This window comes from Peromyscus maniculatus, chromosome 8 (assembly GCF_049852395.1).
Source record: "Peromyscus maniculatus bairdii isolate BWxNUB_F1_BW_parent chromosome 8, HU_Pman_BW_mat_3.1, whole genome shotgun sequence".
Classification (NCBI taxonomy): Eukaryota; Metazoa; Chordata; class Mammalia; order Rodentia; family Cricetidae; genus Peromyscus; species Peromyscus maniculatus.
Window position 1 is genome coordinate 94,112,999 of NC_134859.1, and position 18,141 is coordinate 94,131,139.

General features: G+C 39.3%; 1 protein-coding gene across 1 annotated transcript in view; it reads right to left on the reverse strand.

Moving 5' to 3' along the window:
* The window catches only part of Smurf2 (SMAD specific E3 ubiquitin protein ligase 2), a 110,907-nt gene that overhangs the window by 59,228 nt on the left and 33,538 nt on the right, over nucleotides 1-18,141 (reverse strand). Inside the window, exon 2 of the mRNA XM_006970491.4 lies at nucleotides 3,622-3,660. Coding sequence (XP_006970553.1) covers nucleotides 3,622-3,660 — 39 coding nt within the window. The remainder of the gene's footprint in view (nucleotides 1-3,621; nucleotides 3,661-18,141) is intronic.

Sequence of the window (18,141 nt, forward strand, 5' to 3'; positions counted from 1 at the left end):
TGCCCCCAAATGCTGGGGTCATGACACAAGCCAACACCCAGCTCATACAAATGCTTTTAAAAACTGACACCAATGAAACATTCCTTAAAGAAAACTCAGATAATGGATAAATGAAAAGATGTGTGTGTCATCAACTTAATTATAGAATCTATTTGGTAGATAATTCACTATAAAATTATTTTACCTGTTGCCTAATTTTTTTACCTGCTGAAATGTGAGGGAAGGAGGAAGAGACTGATTTTTAAAGGCTAAGAAGCTTGAAAATGGTTCCAAAGTATGAGTTAACAAACTTTTCTTAGTAAGGGTTATGCCCGGAAATAAACAGCACCATCTCACATATAAATTATCATATAAAAACCACATGATGGGTTTTTTCCCCTGAAGTGAAATATACATTTTCCTTATACTCATATTTCACCTTAAAATACTTTAATCATTTAACACAATTTAAATCACTAACAAAAACTTAACTATATTTACTATTAACAACTGTACTCTGAGAACTCAGTAGTTAAGAGCACTTGCTACTCTTGCAGAAAAAACAGGTCTAGTTCCTAGCACTCACATAATGGTTTAAAACTGTCCATAATTCTACTTCCAGGGAACTCAGTACCCTCTTCTAGTCTCCAAGGGCACCAGGTTGTAGGCAGTACCTTACATACATACAAGCAAAACACTCATACACATAAAATAATATTATTATATAATAAATATTTTTATATAACAAATATTTTTAACTCCACTCTTGATCAGTAAACACACTCAAATTGAAAGAATTTAGGATCTTTCTTTCTCTGAGATTAACATGAGTAGACAAAACTATGAACAGGTCAAAAAACACCCTGAAGTGCAGGTAGGAACCTAAACCAGCAGAAATCTGAATGTTGGTCACTTCCATCCTTGGCTGGCTCCTCTGGAAGGCTAAAGAACTGGCTTATTGCCGGGCATTGGTGGCGCACGCCTTTAGTCCCAGCACTCGGGAGGGAGGCAGAGGCAGGCGGATCTCTGTGAGTTTGAGGCCAGCCTGGTCTACAGAGCAAGTTCCAGGAAAGGCACAAAAGCTATACAGAGAAACCCTGTCCCGAAACACCATAAAGAAAAAAAGAACTGGCTTGTTGCTGCTCCCCTCTCTGGGCCATCAGGTATCTTCCATTGTGAGTTTTAAAGACAATTCCGCTGCCTCTAAATCTTATGCATGAAGCAAGCTCACACTTCTAAATTATTTTTGGCAGTTTTTACTACACCAACAAAAATGGATTTCTTTCTTTCACCTACTATTCAAGTACACTACAGAGTATCTATCTATAAAGTGTCACTGTCAATTCTTAGAGGATTACAAAGAATTAAAGATTCTTCCAGATTTTTGAGAAACAATGAGACAGGAGTATCTGTATGTTTTATAAGGGAAGCTGTGAATGGGGCTCTGAGGAAAGGGAAAGAATTTGAAAAGGAAGGAAGTCTGAACCAAAAACTGAAGATTTTATCTTCAAAATGTGAGCAAATGTCTTAGATGTGTGCCTCACTTTCGTTCTGTGAGCACCACATGCAATCCTTCCTGCCGCTTCAGTTTCACCAAGACAAATCCTACATCAACTCAACCTTAGGAGGATTTTTAAAAATTATACCGTGGCTTTTAGTTTATTAGCAATAAGGAGGTAAAACAGAGCAGCAGCCCAGGAGAGAATAAAATTGGTGTTAGCAAACAGAGTTGAGGAGTTCTATGGCCCTCTCGCCCTCCTCTCCTGTGAAATGTCTGTGGGTTACACAGTCTACCATACAGAGGTGGAAGGGTACTCCCAACTGTCCTCATCTGCTTCAAGTTATCCTATTTCACACCTCCCCATATAAGCAAAAAGATACCATAAACATCCATAACAATAGTAATATAAAATTATATTCTTTAAGCTGAAAGTCAAGTTCTACTATAGAAAGACGTAAAGTAATAAATGAAATTAAGTATGTATTTAAAATGTGTCAAGAATTATTATCCCTTAAAAAAATCTTATTGTTGTATGCATGAATGTTTTGCCTACATGTATGCCTGTGTACCACATGTGTGCAGTACCTGTGTACGCCAGAAGAGGGCATTAGATACCCTAGAACTGGAGTTACAGAGGGTTGTGTGCCTCCATGTAGGTGCTGGGAACTAAACCTGGATCCTCTGGATGAGCAGCCAAGTGCTTTTAATGGCTAAGCCATCTCTCCAGGCCTGATAATTTATTATCCCTTTTAAGTAACCTAAAAATTACCTAATGGTCATACTAAACACCAAACATGCTGTTTTTGTTGGCTGACAGAACTTACATTTAAAAATCTAATAAAAAAATTATTTCCAAATTCAAATATTTTACATGTAAATTTTTTTTTTTTGTTTTTTCGAGACAGGGTTTCTCTGTATAGCTTTGCGCCTTTCCTGGAACTTGCTCTGTAGACCAGGCTGGCCTCAAACTCACAGAGATCCGCCTGCCTCTGCCTCCCTCCCGAGTGCTGGGACTAAAGGCGTGCGCCACCACTGCCCAGCTACATGTAAAATTTTTGACTAAAAGTTTTTATTTACAATTTTGTGACTGTTACTGAATAATTTAAAGCTAATGTAAAGTATGAAATTACAAGGTTAAAATTAAAAAGAAAGAGCAAGGTGTGGTGGTGCACACTAGTAATCTGCTAGAAGAGACTACACAGCAGAATTCAAGGCTAGACTGGGCTACATAAAATCCTGTCTCAAAACAAAAATAAAAAGTACAAAGTGAGGAAGAGGGAAAGAGATTATGGGTTAAGATTTTTTTATAATTTATTTATTTTTATATTATATGCATTGGTGTTTTGCCTATATGTATGTCTGTGTGAGGTTGCTGGATCCCCTAGAATCAGAACTACAGGCAGCTGTGAGCAGCCATGTGGGTGCTGGGAAGTGAACACAGATCCTCTACTGTTAAGCTAGTATTCTTAATCTCTCAGCCATCTCTCCAGCCCAAGATTTTTAATACATAAAAGGGAACTTCCTAATCCCCTCTCACAAAACTTAATCCTAAATGAAGCTACAAAATTTTTTATAACTTCTGGGCATTGTTAATGCCTGTAATCCTAACACTCAGAAGACAGAAACAGGATGACTATAAATTCAAGGCCAGCTTAGGCTACATAGCAAAACCCTGCCCTAAAATAAAAAAGAAAAGAAAACTATGTTTAATTGGCAAATAGACTATATATGCGGACCCGATGCATGCTCTGGAGACTGGCAGTGGTTTCTTTCCTACAACTCTGGAAACTCCAAGCAGACTCAATTTTATAGCTCCCAATGAGTCTTGAATGCACAAGTGGATTTTCCTTAAAATGTTAAAGTAAAAGAGTACTAACAAATATTTTCAATATTTCCTAGAAACCTAAACACTTGCCACTTATTTACCTGCGCATATACATTTGTATAAATGTGTAAAAGTGGATAAAGAAAAAGGGTAAAGCAAAGCTCCAAAATCCTCTAGGTAAGTCTGGAAACAAGTGACTTGGAACTACAGCATTCATAAAATAACAGTCTGTTTCTAAACCAGGCAGTTCTGAAAATACACCTCCCCCAAATCTACACAGGATGTACAAGATTTGTAGTAAAGTTAATTTACTTACGGAAGAAATCCTTTTTCACCAAGTTTTTTGCACAGAGTACTGTAAAGAAACAAAAACAAATACATGGGAAAATTAAATTAAAATGGTAAGACTACATTGCTTCCTTTTTAAACATTGAAAACAGCAGCGTGTGTGTATATATATATATTTAATATACATATATATAATTAAACTCTAACTCTACAGAGAGGTATGAAATAATCATAAACTTTTAATGGAGTCTAGCCAACAAAAGAAGCTGAGTATAAACGACTCTAACCTTAGCAATGATCACCAGTACAGCAGAGGAACAAAATCACCAATCTGATCATTTTAACCGGGACACAATTCTTATCTTCCACCAAGATCTATTCTTCAGAGGGAAATTTTTCATAAAGGACTACAGGGATAGCTCAGTGGTTTAGAACACTTGCACTTTCAGAGAGCCACAGTTCAGTTTCCAGCACCCAGGCCAGATTGTTCACAAATGCCTGTAACTCCAGTTCCAGGGGATCCAATGCCCTCTTCTGTATGTCAGGGGTGAGTATGCAAACATACACACACACACACACACACACACACACACACACACACAAATGAATTAAAAATAAAAAAGATCTATTTTTGAAGAAACCCAGTGGTAATGGGGAAAACGGCTGTAAGGAGAAGATGCATAAATTCAGGTTGACATATCTATTTAAGGATGAAATAATTTTCTACAAAAGATCATAAATAAAAGTTTCCTGATATAATTTGATATTAAAAAGTTAACAGAAATCTTACAGGAGAGATTTGTCTTCCCCTAAATGTCGACAGATCAGTGACAAGATGGTCTCCCATATGGTGGCTAGATGCCAGCCCAACAACCTTATCTGATTCCCAGGACCAAAATGGTAGAAGACGACAACCAGTCCTGAAAGCTGTCTCCTTCATCCTCCATCCTCCCCACTCCAACACACACTCATCAATAAATATAATTTAAGGTAAATTAAATTAAAAGCTAAATATCTCAAACCTGAGTACCTTGTAATGTAAATATATGCATAACCTTTTGAATCCACCAAAACTCACCAAATTCAACACTTTAAAAATGTATTTATGGTCCAGAGAGATGGCTCAGCAGTTAAGAACACTGGCTGCTTTTCCAGAGGTCCCGAATTCAATTCCCAGCAACCATATGGTGGCTCACAACTATCTATTAATAGGATCTGATGCCCTCTTCTGACATGCATGTATACATGCAGAGCATTCATACCTAAAATATAAATAAATTAATTTTTTAATTTATTTATGTTACGTGTATGAGTGTTTCTATGCATTAATATATGAATACACATGTGTTCCTGGTGCCTATAGAGGCAAGAAGAGAGCATCAAATCCCCTAGAATTGGAGTTATGGACTGTTGCAAGCTGCTATGTAGGTACTGGGAACTGAATCCAGATCCTCTGGAAGAGAAGCCAGCACTCTAAACCACTGAGCTATCTCTCCAGCCTTCATAAACTTCTTTAATTCAAACTTAACAAGGAGCCGGGCAGTGGTGGTGCATATGTCTTTAATTCCAACACTTGGGAGGCTGAGGCAGGTGGATCTCTATGAGTTCAAGGCTAGTCTGGTCTACAGAGCAAGTTTCAGAACAGCCTTGGCTACACAAAGAAACCCTGTCTCAAAAAACAAACAAACAAACAAACTTTAACAAGGAAAGAGAAAACAAATTTTCATATACTTATAATTAAATATATAAAATATTAATATAATTTTTGGCTAATCCCTACATACTTCTCAGTTTTAGAGGTTTATTATAATAACTGATGTTTGCCATATAAAATTCACTCAATATAAATCTAAGAAGCATAACTATAGCTAATCACTTTTGAATACAATAAACACCATCAGCATAGGTGTAAAGGTACTGACAGCCACAGGACCCCTAGAACCTTATGTCACATCTTAGAAGCAAAATTTTATTTGTGGATTTCTGTGACAAGGTCTCACTATGTAGCCCCAGCTGGCCTGTAATGTGCTATGTAGACAAGGATGGCCTTGAACTTAGAGGGACTAAAGATGTGTGCTATCACACCTGGCTGTTTTGTTTATAAAAAACAAAAATTCAATCATGAAAACTAAGATCATAACTGAAAGTACGAAATCATAAAATGGATTTAGAAAATTTCCCAAACTTTTATCGGTACAGAAATCAAGCCATCAGGATCAATAAATACACAACACATGTAAGTCTCAAATTATAGCCTTTAATAGTAATAAAGCAATGATTTTTAAGTTCCCATTCATTCTATGATTCCTGACTTCAGAGAAACAGACAATCTGAGCCTTCCCCTAACTTCCTGTTTTCATCCTCCCACTTACAAAGTCCACTCTCGTACAAGACTATCTTTCCACCTGTGCTCCGGATCTCACTTCCAATATATACTCATGGACCTTGAGAGACACCACAGACATTCTGGACTTGTCTCTTCTGACAACTCAAGCGCCCCTCTAGCTATCTCCACTCTTTCATAAGGAAACTTAACTATCCTGGCTCCACTTCCTTACTGCCCATCAATGCCTCAGCTCCCTACAATTTAGCTTTTTCCCCTCACCACAGCCCTAAGTTACTTATCCAAAGCCCAGGGACCTAATTACCAAATCCGGCCATTCTTTGTTGCATTTGATCCCTCAGGGGAATTTGCCACTACTGACCACTCGATCTTTTTGAAGCTCTCTCTGGGTCTCTTTGGTTCTATTTAACAGCATATTCTCAAATGGCATAAAACTCACTCTAAGACTTCTCTGTGTTCCATCCCTGAAATTAAGTCCCCTTCTTTTACTGTATATCTGTGGGTTAGTATAGTAAGAGAGTCCCAAAGCTGGGCATGGTGGTGCATGCCTTTGAATCCCAAACCTGGAGGCAGAAGCAGGCACATCTCTGTGAATTTGAGGCCAGCCAGGTCCACATAGAGAGCTCCAGAACAGTGAGGGCTAACAGAGAAATCCTGTTTCAAAAAAATTTTTAAAAGATGTCCATCTTGGTTAACCTTGAAAATCTATGTAAAATACTATTGATACTCTTATTTTTCTATACAGAGAGCTCATACCTCTAAGAGAGTTTAGCAGAATAATAAGTCTTCCATCTCAAAATTAAATATAGGCTAGTGAGATGGCTCAGTGGTTAAGAGCAATGAGTGTTCTTTCAAAGGACCTGTGCTGTGGGATGGTCTGTATGTCAAATTGCTCTGATTGGTCAATAAATAAAACACTGATTGGCCAGTGGCCAGGCAAGAAGTATAGGCGGGACTAACAGAAAGGAGAATTGAGAGATCAGGAAGGCAGAGGGAGTCACTGCCAGCCACCGCCATGACAAGCAGCAGGTGAGGATGCCAGTGAGCCACGAGCCATGTGGCAAGGTATAGATTTATGGAAATGGACTAATTTAAGCTATAAGAACAGTTAGCAAGAAGCCTGCCATGGCCATACAGTTTGTAAGCAATATAAGTCTCTGTGTTTATTTGGTTGGATCTGAGCAGCTGTGGGACTGGCAGGTGACAAAGATTTGTCCTGACTGTGGGCAAGGCAGAAAAACTCGAGCTACAGACCTGAGTTCAATTCCCAGCACCCACATGGCAGTTCACAACTGTCTGTAACTCCAGTTCCAAGGGATCTGACACCTTCACACCAATGCACATAAAATGAAGTTAAATTATTTAAAATACATAAATACATAAAAATAAAAAGCCATTTTTCATATATTCTCCTGGGTCTTTGTCATTTACTCTATAGTCTTGATAACATCTAAACCCTTTAAAACTCAACACTTAGATCTCTAAGCCTCAGGTCCAGAAAACTAAGTATGCTCCCAAGTAAATCACACCCCCCCCCCAAACTATTTCTCCACCATTTTACTTTCAGTAAACAAGGCTGGGGTGCAGTTCAGAAGTGCTTCGTAGAGTGCATGAGGCCTTAGGTCTATTCCCCTGCCCAGAAGAGAGGGGACGGCTGGAGGGGAATGGGTATTTTCAACCAACAACATCGCCTGCATGAGAACTTCTGGGATACCCTTATCTACTTCTCTTCAGCCAGTGCAGCCACAACAATTACTACAATCTTCTAATTGAGTCTCTGTCTCAAGCCCCACCAGCTTCCAGGTGCCAACACAAGACATACAGTGATTTTTTCCAAACAGCTGCTTATATCCTCTCATTTTCCTCTCTCCTTCCTTAAAGGTCTCTGAATCAAGCTTATTTTCTCTTCAAAGCCTTGGCTACTGCTCACCTACCTCCCTGACTTCATTCTCATCACCACAACTCCCAGCTAAGTTCCCTAGTACAATACAAGATCTGGCCATAATTCTCAACGGTATTCTATCTCTCACTTGATCATACATTTCACATTCCCTCCCTCCACCCAAAACATCTGTCCCAAGCTTCTTCACCTACTCACTTTTGCGATCTTAAAAGGGAAGAAACCATTTTAGAACATGTTTCTTTCAACTCTCTCATTTTCATAGAAGCCCATACTTATCACAAAGAATTACCACACCTCTATTAGAAATGTTTAAGTTTGCAAGCTGCAAACACCATATAGCATGAATTATACATGTCTTCCTCAAATCTTAGTGTCCCCAACATTAAGTATACATTGTAACTGGCATCTGATCAGCATTCAACTGATAATTGCTAAATGAACGAAATAGAGCTCAAAGTACTCTAAAACTTCGCTAAAATGGTGATTTTTTTTCTTTAAACAATAAAACATAAATTACCAGCTGGGCGTGGTGGAGCATGCCTGTAATCTCAGTCTCAAGGAGGCTGGTGAGAAAGAGACAAGGAGACAGACAGACAGAAGAAGGGAAGAGGAGAAAGAAGAGAAATCAGAGTACTAGAAGAAACAAGATTTAAGCAAGAAATATCAGGACTGGTCAAATTATTACTGTGTGTGTGTGTGTGTGTGTGTGTGTGTGTGTGTGTGTGTGTGTGTGTGTGTGTAGGTGGAGGCCAGAGGTTGATGTGAGGTGTTTACCTTATTTTCCACCTTATGTTTGATGAACATGGATAAACATGGAACACACTAACTTGGCTAGACCAGCTGACACCAGTAAGCCCCAGTATTTCTAAAATACTAGTAACCCCTAGTATTTCTAGGGCTTACTCTCCAAAACTAATAAGATTATAGGTTAGTGTGCCATGCCTAGTCTTTTTACAGAAGTGCCCAGGACCCAAACTCAGGTTATCCCTGCTCACACAGCAAGCACTTTACCAACTTTAGCCATCTCCCCAGCCCCAGATCACTAGTCACAGCATGAAATCTCATCAGCTCCAAACAGCTTTTACAGAATTTCTTTTTGTTTTTTATTTGTTTCTGCATGCGTGAGCCTTCAGGAGTTTATGGCATCACATGCATAGGTTCCCATGGAGGCCAGAGAGTGTTGGATCCCTGGGAGCTAGAGATACATGCAACTGTGGGCCACCAAATGTGGGTGCTAGGAACTGTGTTCAGGTCCCCAGTAATAGCAGAACTCACTATTAACAGCCATTCCTCCAGCCCCCCAACCAATTTTTGTGTAAGTAGTTTTTACATGTACTGTTTAATGTTCTCGAAGCAACACCTTCTATTTGTGGTTCTGAAAGGAAAGGTTATCAATATGTGATCTGAAAATGGTAATTTTATTCACTTGTATACGTAAATTATTTTCATACTCTCTAGTCTTCACTACTGCTCTTTTTTTCTTAGAAATCTACTTCAGAGATTGGAACTACAGCTCTGTTTTTTTTTCCATCCTCAGTATATTAATTATGGAAGGATTACTCCATAAGTGTTCAACGAATTCATGTATTTCAGTCTCACAAAATCCTGATTATGCCACTACTAACAAACTTTCGCCTAAGGAAGTATGAGGAATTTGTATATAGTATATACATATTTTTTAATTATCATTTTGGTAACAGAAACTATGAAAGTATAACCAAGATTGTTCCATTCTTGTTTTCTAAGTGTTTCTTAGAGAGACATGTACATACAATGTTAAGAGTAAAAGAGCAGGAGAGAGAGCTTGTAAGGGAAGTGGTGCCACAGCAAAGGGTGAAGAGTTCAAAGTTTCTCCTACCCACCTTGAACTTTTAGTAAGCTTCTTATTGGAATAATACATACAAAAAGGCACAGAAATGATCACTGATTAAATTTTCACTAATTTTTAATTAACACATTACATTAGCTTCATCTATTAAGCAATTATGTGCTAATTTTAATCAATGCTAACTACAAATGTAGAATTTTAATACTACAGTTCTACCACTAGAGTCCATTAGGGACAATGTCTCAAATGAGCCTAGAGATGCATACATAGATTAAATCTGCTATAGTATTTTGATCACGTTAATATTCATCTCAAATTCCTCCAAGCATTTCTTATTCTTAAATCTGTACTTCCCAAAGTTGTTCCAGCTAGTTTATCTACCTCCTCTAAAGACAAATGGCTTGAAATGGTGAGGTAATCAAATTCAATTAAGGAAACTTGTATAATAGTTAATTTTATTGGCTTTAGAATTACCTAGGAGAAGGTGGGGCACACCAGGGTATGTGTTTGTGCGGTGGTTTCCAGGGAGGACTCATTAAGGAGGAAGACCAACACTGAATGTGGCTGGCATCAATCCATGAGCTTAGAACACCGGTGGCACAAAAGAAAAGTCACCAGAACATCCCATCCCTGTGCTCTGCTTCCTGGCCATGATGTGAGCTGCTTTGCTCTGGGAGGCCCTCTCTACAATGTTGAGACTGACATATCTAAGAGACCAAGAGCCAAAATCAATCCTCCCTCCTTTAAGCTGTCCCTGCCCTGTGCTTTGTGACAACTATGATTAAAGTAACTACTAAAATTAGTATCCTGATAATCTCTCTATATTTCACATGGATACAGGTATAACCTTCTTGAGATGCTTACTGAGAACAGAACAAACCAATTAACAATAAATCATTCTTTATTGAGACAGTCTCACTGTGTAGCCCTGGCTGGCCTCTAACTCAGAGATCTACCTGCCTCTGCCTCCTGAGTACTAATTTTAAAGGTGTGTATCAAAAGGCCTAGTTTCATTCTTCCATTTGACATTTCCTACTCACTTTATGCCAAGTACTATCATAGGTTCTGCAGACACAAAGATACAGCCCTTACCCTCAGAGCCCACAAAGTAGATATGACTCATGCCATAAATGCCCCCCCCTTTGAGAGAGGAATTAGAATAATTTTATGTAACCCTGCTGCTCTCAAAATCAAGATCTAGAGGTTGGAGAGATGAATCAGTGGTTAAGAGCACCTGTCTGGTCCTGCAGAGTACCAGAATGCAGTTTCCAGCATCATCCTCACGCTGTCTCATAACTACTTGTAACTTCAGTTTCAGGGAAGCTGATGTTTTTTTTTCTGACCTCTCTAAGCTTTCTACATATACACGGTATACACACACACACACACACACACACACACACACACAGAGAGAGAGAGAGAGAGAGAGAGAGAGAGAGAGAGAGAGAGAGAGAGAGAGAAGAGAGAGAGACCTGCACACATATACGTAAAGTAAAATAAATATTTTTTATAAATCAACATCCATCTGCCTCAACCTCCTGAGTGCTGGGATTATAGGAATATGCCTCTGTTGTCTTTTGTTATTTTTGCAAAAAATGTTTTTAAATTTTTCCAAAAAACAAAACAAAACCCTTTTTATATGTATTGAAGTAGAAAAAGCACTCATGGAAAGGCTACTAGCACACTCTGGGTTAAGTCAACGTTTCCTGCTGATTAGAAAGGAGTTGACTACATGCAACACGCATCTGTTACAGTATCGGTGCAGTGCCCAGCTGTAGTAACAGAATGCCCTGCTGTTCTTGCTAAGTTGTACTCATAATGAATGGTTGTCTATGCTTAATTTCAATAAAGCTCCCAACTGCTTATTACATCCTTGCCAAAAATTCCTCTTCCTCCTCCAGATTGCAATTGCATTCCAATTACAATGCTCACTGGAATGAAGCTGCTCAAAAGGGGGAAAAGAGTCAGATATCCCATTTTTCTTTTCTCCCCAACCAAAACCAAACAAACAAACAAAAAAACTTTTACAATACTGTTCCTGTAACTCAAAAGTTATAGAGACCATTTTAACCAATACACTTTTCTGCATGTTTTTTAAATTTATATTGACACTGTAAAAACTTAACATGGACGTCCAGTTTAACTCCTCTAAATGAATCCCAACAAGCTGGCCCTTGCTCCAAAATCATATGCTTCTGTGCACCATTCCTGACCACTGACACATGACAGCAGCAGCTTCTAATTGCTATACATTATTACAGGAGCAGAGAATGAAGCTCTGTTGACAGAACGCCTGTGTAACACATGCAGAGCCTTGGATTCATAAACCAAGCACCACATAAACTAGACACGGTAGTGTATGTCTATTCGGAGCACTAGAGAGACCAAGACTGAAGAACTGGAAGCTCAAGTCTACAAAGTGGCCTTGGAGTAACATGGTCTACATAAGACCCTATCTCCCAAAAAAAGAAAAAAAGAAAAGGTTATTATAGGACTTTGTAATAAGCAAAAGTATCAAATGCAAACCTAAATAAATATATTTTGGAAAACTATTTGAAAGTATTTCAGCAACATATAATTTTCTTAAATTTATTATTTTTCATTATGTGTATGGGGGGGTATGCATGTGTGCATGCAGGTGCTTGCACAGTCACAGAAGAGGGCATTGGATTCTGCTAGAGATGGAGTTACAGGTCCTTTGGAGCCTCCCAATTTGGATGCTGGAAACCACACTGGAGTCCTCCACAAGAGCAACAAGTGCTCTTAACCACTGAGCCACCTCTCCAGCCCCTCAGTTATGTATTTCAACCAGTTTTTGTTTCATTTTGTTTTGAGACTGAGTTTCTCTGTGTGGTCCTGGCTGGCTGTCCTGGAACTCGCTCTGTAGACCAGGCTGGCCTAAAAATCACAGAGATCCACCTGCCTCTGCCTCCAGAGTGCTGGCATTAAAGGTGCACACCACCACCACCCAGCTCTAAACCATTATTTCTATGAATATTTTCTCCAACTTGAGAATAAAAATATATATGTATAGTGTTTTATACACACATACACATACACATACACACACACACACACACACACACACACACACACACATACACAATTCCCTTGTATTCTGTGTGCAGGTCAAATACTATTCTGTTGCTATTTGTGCTGGCTAGTTTTATGTCAACTTGACACAAGCTAAAGTTATCTGAGAGTAGGAACCTCAATTAAGAAAATACCTCTAGTGGGGAGCACACATTTAATCCCAGCACTCAGGAGGCTGAAGCAAGCAGGTCTCTGTGAGTTCAAGGCCAGCCTGGTCTATGAGTTCCAGGACAGCCAGAGCTATACAGGAAAACCTTTTCTCAAAGAACAACAACAAAACAAAACAAAAACAAACAAACAAACAAACAAAGGAAGGGAGAGAGGACGGGGGAGGGGGAGAGAAGAAAACCGCCTTCAGAAGATAGGGCTGCAGGCAAGCCTTTAGGATATTTTCTTAATTAGTGATTGACAGGGGAGGACCCAGACCATTGTGAGTGGGGCTACCCTGGGCTGATGGTCCTGGGTTCTACAAGAAAGCAAGTTAAGCAAGCCAATAAGCAGCACCCCTTCAAGCCCTCTGCATCAGTTCCAGGAACCTCCAGGTTGCTGCCCTGATTGAGTTTCTGTCTTGAATCCCTTTGACGATGAAATGTGATGTGGAAGCATAAACCAAATAAACCCTTTCCTCCCCAAGTTGCTTTGGTCATGGTGTTTCATCACAGCAACAATAATCCTAACTAAGACACTTTTCAAAACTCAACTGCCACTTTCTCTGCTAACTTCTTCCCACAGACGTACTCATAACTGATGGCTGTCCCAGAGGGTGAAGAGCATACTTAGGGGTTGGAAGAGGATGGTTCGGTGGCTAAGAATGAGGACTAGATTTAGTTCCTAGCACCAACATGACAGCTAACAACCATTTGTAACTCCAGTTCTAAAAAGCCTGACACCCTCCTCTGGTATTCTCAGGCACCAGGCACACATACTGTACACAGCCATATGCAGGCAAAACACATACATAGAATACAAATAAATAAATCTTTAAATATTTTAAATAAGAGTACACCTGAATTTCATTGCACAATAAATTATTCTTCCTCAGAATACCAAGTGGAAAATGTTTTTGTAGGGTTGAAGCATGTAATATTTGTAATGAAGTCTAAACATTGTATACAGACAGATCTGCATCATTTCCTGGTCTCTCCCAAATGTCCTTTACCTTTTATTTCTAGCAACACTATGTAGAGTATGGTTTGGTTTAAGCTTTAAGTACCATGTGAGGGTTAAACCATGTCAGAATGCCTGCATTTGAGCCAGGTGCTACCATTTATTGGCATGTAATCTGGAACACTATTTAATGAAGCTATGCTCCAGAGACTTCATCTGAAAATAAGACTTCTATAAGTTACCTCATAATGTTGTTTTGAAGACTAAACAAACTAAACTACACAAAACATTCAGAATGGTACCTAATTTATAATCTACCAAGTGCTTAGCACACACATATTAGCTATTTTTATTCTTTCTCCTCTAAAATTTCCAGAGAGATCTGTTTACTAGCAAGAAAAGAGTCTTCTCATAATCTGACAAGAATTTTATCTTAGCTCAGGCTGCCAAAACAAATACCATAGCCTGGGTGGCTTAAACAACAAACATTATTTCTCAAAATTCTGGAAGATGTAAAGTCCAGGATCAAGTGCCAGCAGATTGAGTGTCTGATGAGAACCTTCTTCCTGGATTGTAGACAGGCATGTTCTTGCTACATCCCTGCAAAGCAGACTTTCTTTTGCATCTATTACTGACCCTATTCATGGATGGTCTACCCTCATTGACCCAATTCCCTTCCAAAGGCTCCATCTACAGACAGCATCCTTTAGCAATTAAACTTTGACATATGAACTGGTGTGGGGGAGGGACACTCCACAGCAGAGCTTATGCACTCAGTTAAGTTCCAGTAAATGCTGACAAGTAAATCCCCATCTATATGTCTAGCTTCACTCCTCAGTCAAGCTCCAAGCCAATTTCAACTGCCAAACACACACTCTTTAGACATTTCACCAGCCCTTCAAATTTTATGTATGCAAGATGGAATTCATCAGTTTCCCTAGTGAGCCCCCCTTTTCCTTCTGACCCTCTAGTTCTACAAACTGCATGACATGTTTTCAAACACCCAGAAAGCAAATGCCTAGCCCTCTATCTAAAGCAGTTGACAAATTATACTAGTTATCACTTATCTCTTTATTTCCATTTTCAATGTTCACATGTGTATGATATATCTAGCATATTTTATAGTGTGCCCAAAAACTTCCCCACAGAATATATTGATTGAACCCTACAAGCATGTGAGTTCCATTTTCATATGCACACAAAAGGAAACAAGAGTTGTGGACAACAGCAAGATGGTTCAGTGGATAAAGGTACTTGTCACCAGGCATGACAATCTGAATTCAATCCCCAGAAGCCAGCCACATTTGGATGGGGTGGTGGAGAAATGACTCCCACAAGTTGTCCTCTGATTGACACACACAATAAGTGACACACATGCACCCTGACTGTCACTGTCTCTGTCTCTGTCTCTCTGTCTCTCTCTCTCTCTCTCTCTCTCTCTCTCTCACACACACACACACACACACACACACCACATAAATGCATGTGATAAAAGGAAAGATGATGCCGGGCGTGGTGGCGTACGCCTTTAATCCCAGCACTCGGGAGGCAGAGGCAGGCGGATCTCTGTGAGTTCGAGGCCAGCCTGGGCTACCAAGTGAGCTCCAGGAAAGGCGCAAAGCTACAGAGAAACCCTGTCTCGAAGAAGAAGAAGAAAAAAAAAAAAAAGGGGGGGGGGGAAAGATGATATAAGTTGTAACTCATCTTACTCTGTCTCATCATAAATAAGTTAAAAAGGTAAATCATTTTTCTCTCTCTCTTTAAAAATGCCAGTGATTCCACCCTTCTTTCTCATATCATTTCCTCAACTAGACAACTTCATTTCTTTGGCTCTCCTAAATAAGACAGAAGACCTTTCTACCTTTGTCTAATCCATGACACTCTTACCACCTCATATGTGATTATTCCAACTAACCCTAGCCAGGCAGTGGTGGCACACATCTTTAATCCCAGCACTTGGGAGGCAGAGGCAGGTGGATCTCTGTGAGTTCGAGGCCAGCCTGGTCTACAGAGCTAGTCCAGGACAGGCACCAAAGCTGCACAGAGTTCCCGTCTTGAAAAACAAACAAACAAAAAAAGATGTAAGAGCTAGCTAGCAAGAAGCTTGAGCCATAGGCCATCCAGCTGATAATTGATATAAGCCTCTGTGTGTTTACTTGGGTCTACACAACTGCAGAACCGGGCAGAACATAGGAAAACTTCCAGCTACAGGTGGCCCATGGCCATCACAGGTAAGTCAACAATATGCATCTATATGTAGTCAAATGTAATAATTTTGAGAATGTACAACTCTTCTAGGAAAGCTCTCTTTCTTACTATTTATTTTTAATTATGTGTCTGTGTTTGGGTTTGTGCATGTGGGTACAGATGTTCACAAGGCAAGGAGATCTGGAGTTACGGGCAGTTGTGAAATGCCAGACATGAGTGCTGGGAACCAAACTCAGATCCTCTACAAGAGCACATCATTCTCTAACTATTGCTGACTCTGTTCCTTTTCAGGTTGATTTTTTTACTTTCCTGTGAAACTCTAAGAACACTTTACTCCATTTATTTCCAAACTCTTTCTCTCATGTGACATTTTTATCTTACCTTCTGTCCCACAAAGCTGCTATTCTTTAATGTGGCTTACTTATATATTGCCTACAGGTTGTTAAATAATTTTTTTAAAGATTTATTTATTTATTATGTATGCTTACACACCAGAAGAGGGCACCAGATCTCATTACAGATGGTTGTGAGCCACCATGTGGGTGCTGGGAATTGAACTCAGGACCTCTGGAAGAGCAGCCAGTGCTATTAACACTGAGTCATCTCCCAGCCCTGTTATATACTTTTTTTTTGTTATATAATTTTAAACATACTATGTATTCAAATATTTATCAAATAAACAAAAATCCTAAGAAAATCACTGACAAAGCATTAGGATTAGGAAACTAGTAAGTAAATAATGAAACTTACTTCTTGATTCTTTTGTTTTGTTTTGTTTTGTTTTTTGTTTGTTTGTTTTGAAACAGGGTTTCTCTGTGTAATTTTGGTGCCTGTCCTAGAACCTACTCTGTAGACCAGACTGGCCTCGAACTCAGAGAGATCCGCCTGCCTCTGCCTCCCAAGTGCTGGGATTAAAGGCGTGTGCTATCAACGCCCGGCTTACTTCTTGATTCTTAACTTAATAAAAATTTTTGTTCGATGGCCCCAAAACTATTTGTATTTGCTTAGCCTTCTCTTTCAACCCTACTACTTACTGGAGTCCTTTATAACAACAGCCTTCACTGAGCCTATTCTCTAATGAACAGCAGAAAGGGATACTACTGCATAGCAGTCTCTTAACTACATTAGTCTTGTTTCTACAACAATGTAAGTAGGATAAACTTTCTGACTGTAAAAACTGTAGTTCTTTAATACCTGATAATTTCCTAATAGAGCAAATCACCAAACAGGTTCCACTGATATGCAGGCCACTAGAAAACATGGGAAAGGAAACTACAAGTGTGAAAAGAACTACAAGAGCCAACAAGACCGCTCTGTGAGCAAAGGAGCTTGCCATGCAAACCTGATCTCTCTCTAGCATTTACACCCTCATATCCGAATGCTACTAGCCCAAGCCACCTAGGGGCTGACCACAGTGCAAATCTACTGGGTGACATAATCCTAACACAGGCACATCATATCATATAAAAGTATGGACCACTAGATAGCCTAATTTCATGCCATATGTATACTATATACCATCTTCAGCTAGATCTCAACTTACCCACAATAAATCTGGGTATCACCAGACAAGACCATTCAAAAATTTGGCTTATCCAGTAAGACTTTTGTCTGTAAAGAAGTACCCTCTTGGGGCCAGAGAGATGGCTCAGCAGTTGAGAGCACTGGCTGCTCTTCCAGAGGACCCAGGTTCAAGTCCCAGCACTCACATGGCAGCTCACAACTGTCTGTAACTCCAGTTCCAGAGGATCCAACACCCTTACACAGACATATATGTAGGCAAAACACTAATGCACATAAAATAAAATAAAATAAAATAAAATAAAATAAAATAAAATAAAATAAAATAAAATAAAATAAAATAAATAAAGGAACTACCCTTTTTCTCCATCCCTGAGCTTAGATTCTGTGTTGGATCAGGTTTTCTGCTTGACAAGCAAACCCTTTCACTTAGTGCGCCATCTATGACCTCTAACAACTTTTATATTTAACAGTTTTGAAGGCCTCTGAAACATCGTATTATTAAGTCAGCCCCTGACAAACCCAGTTCTAGATTTTGCCAAGT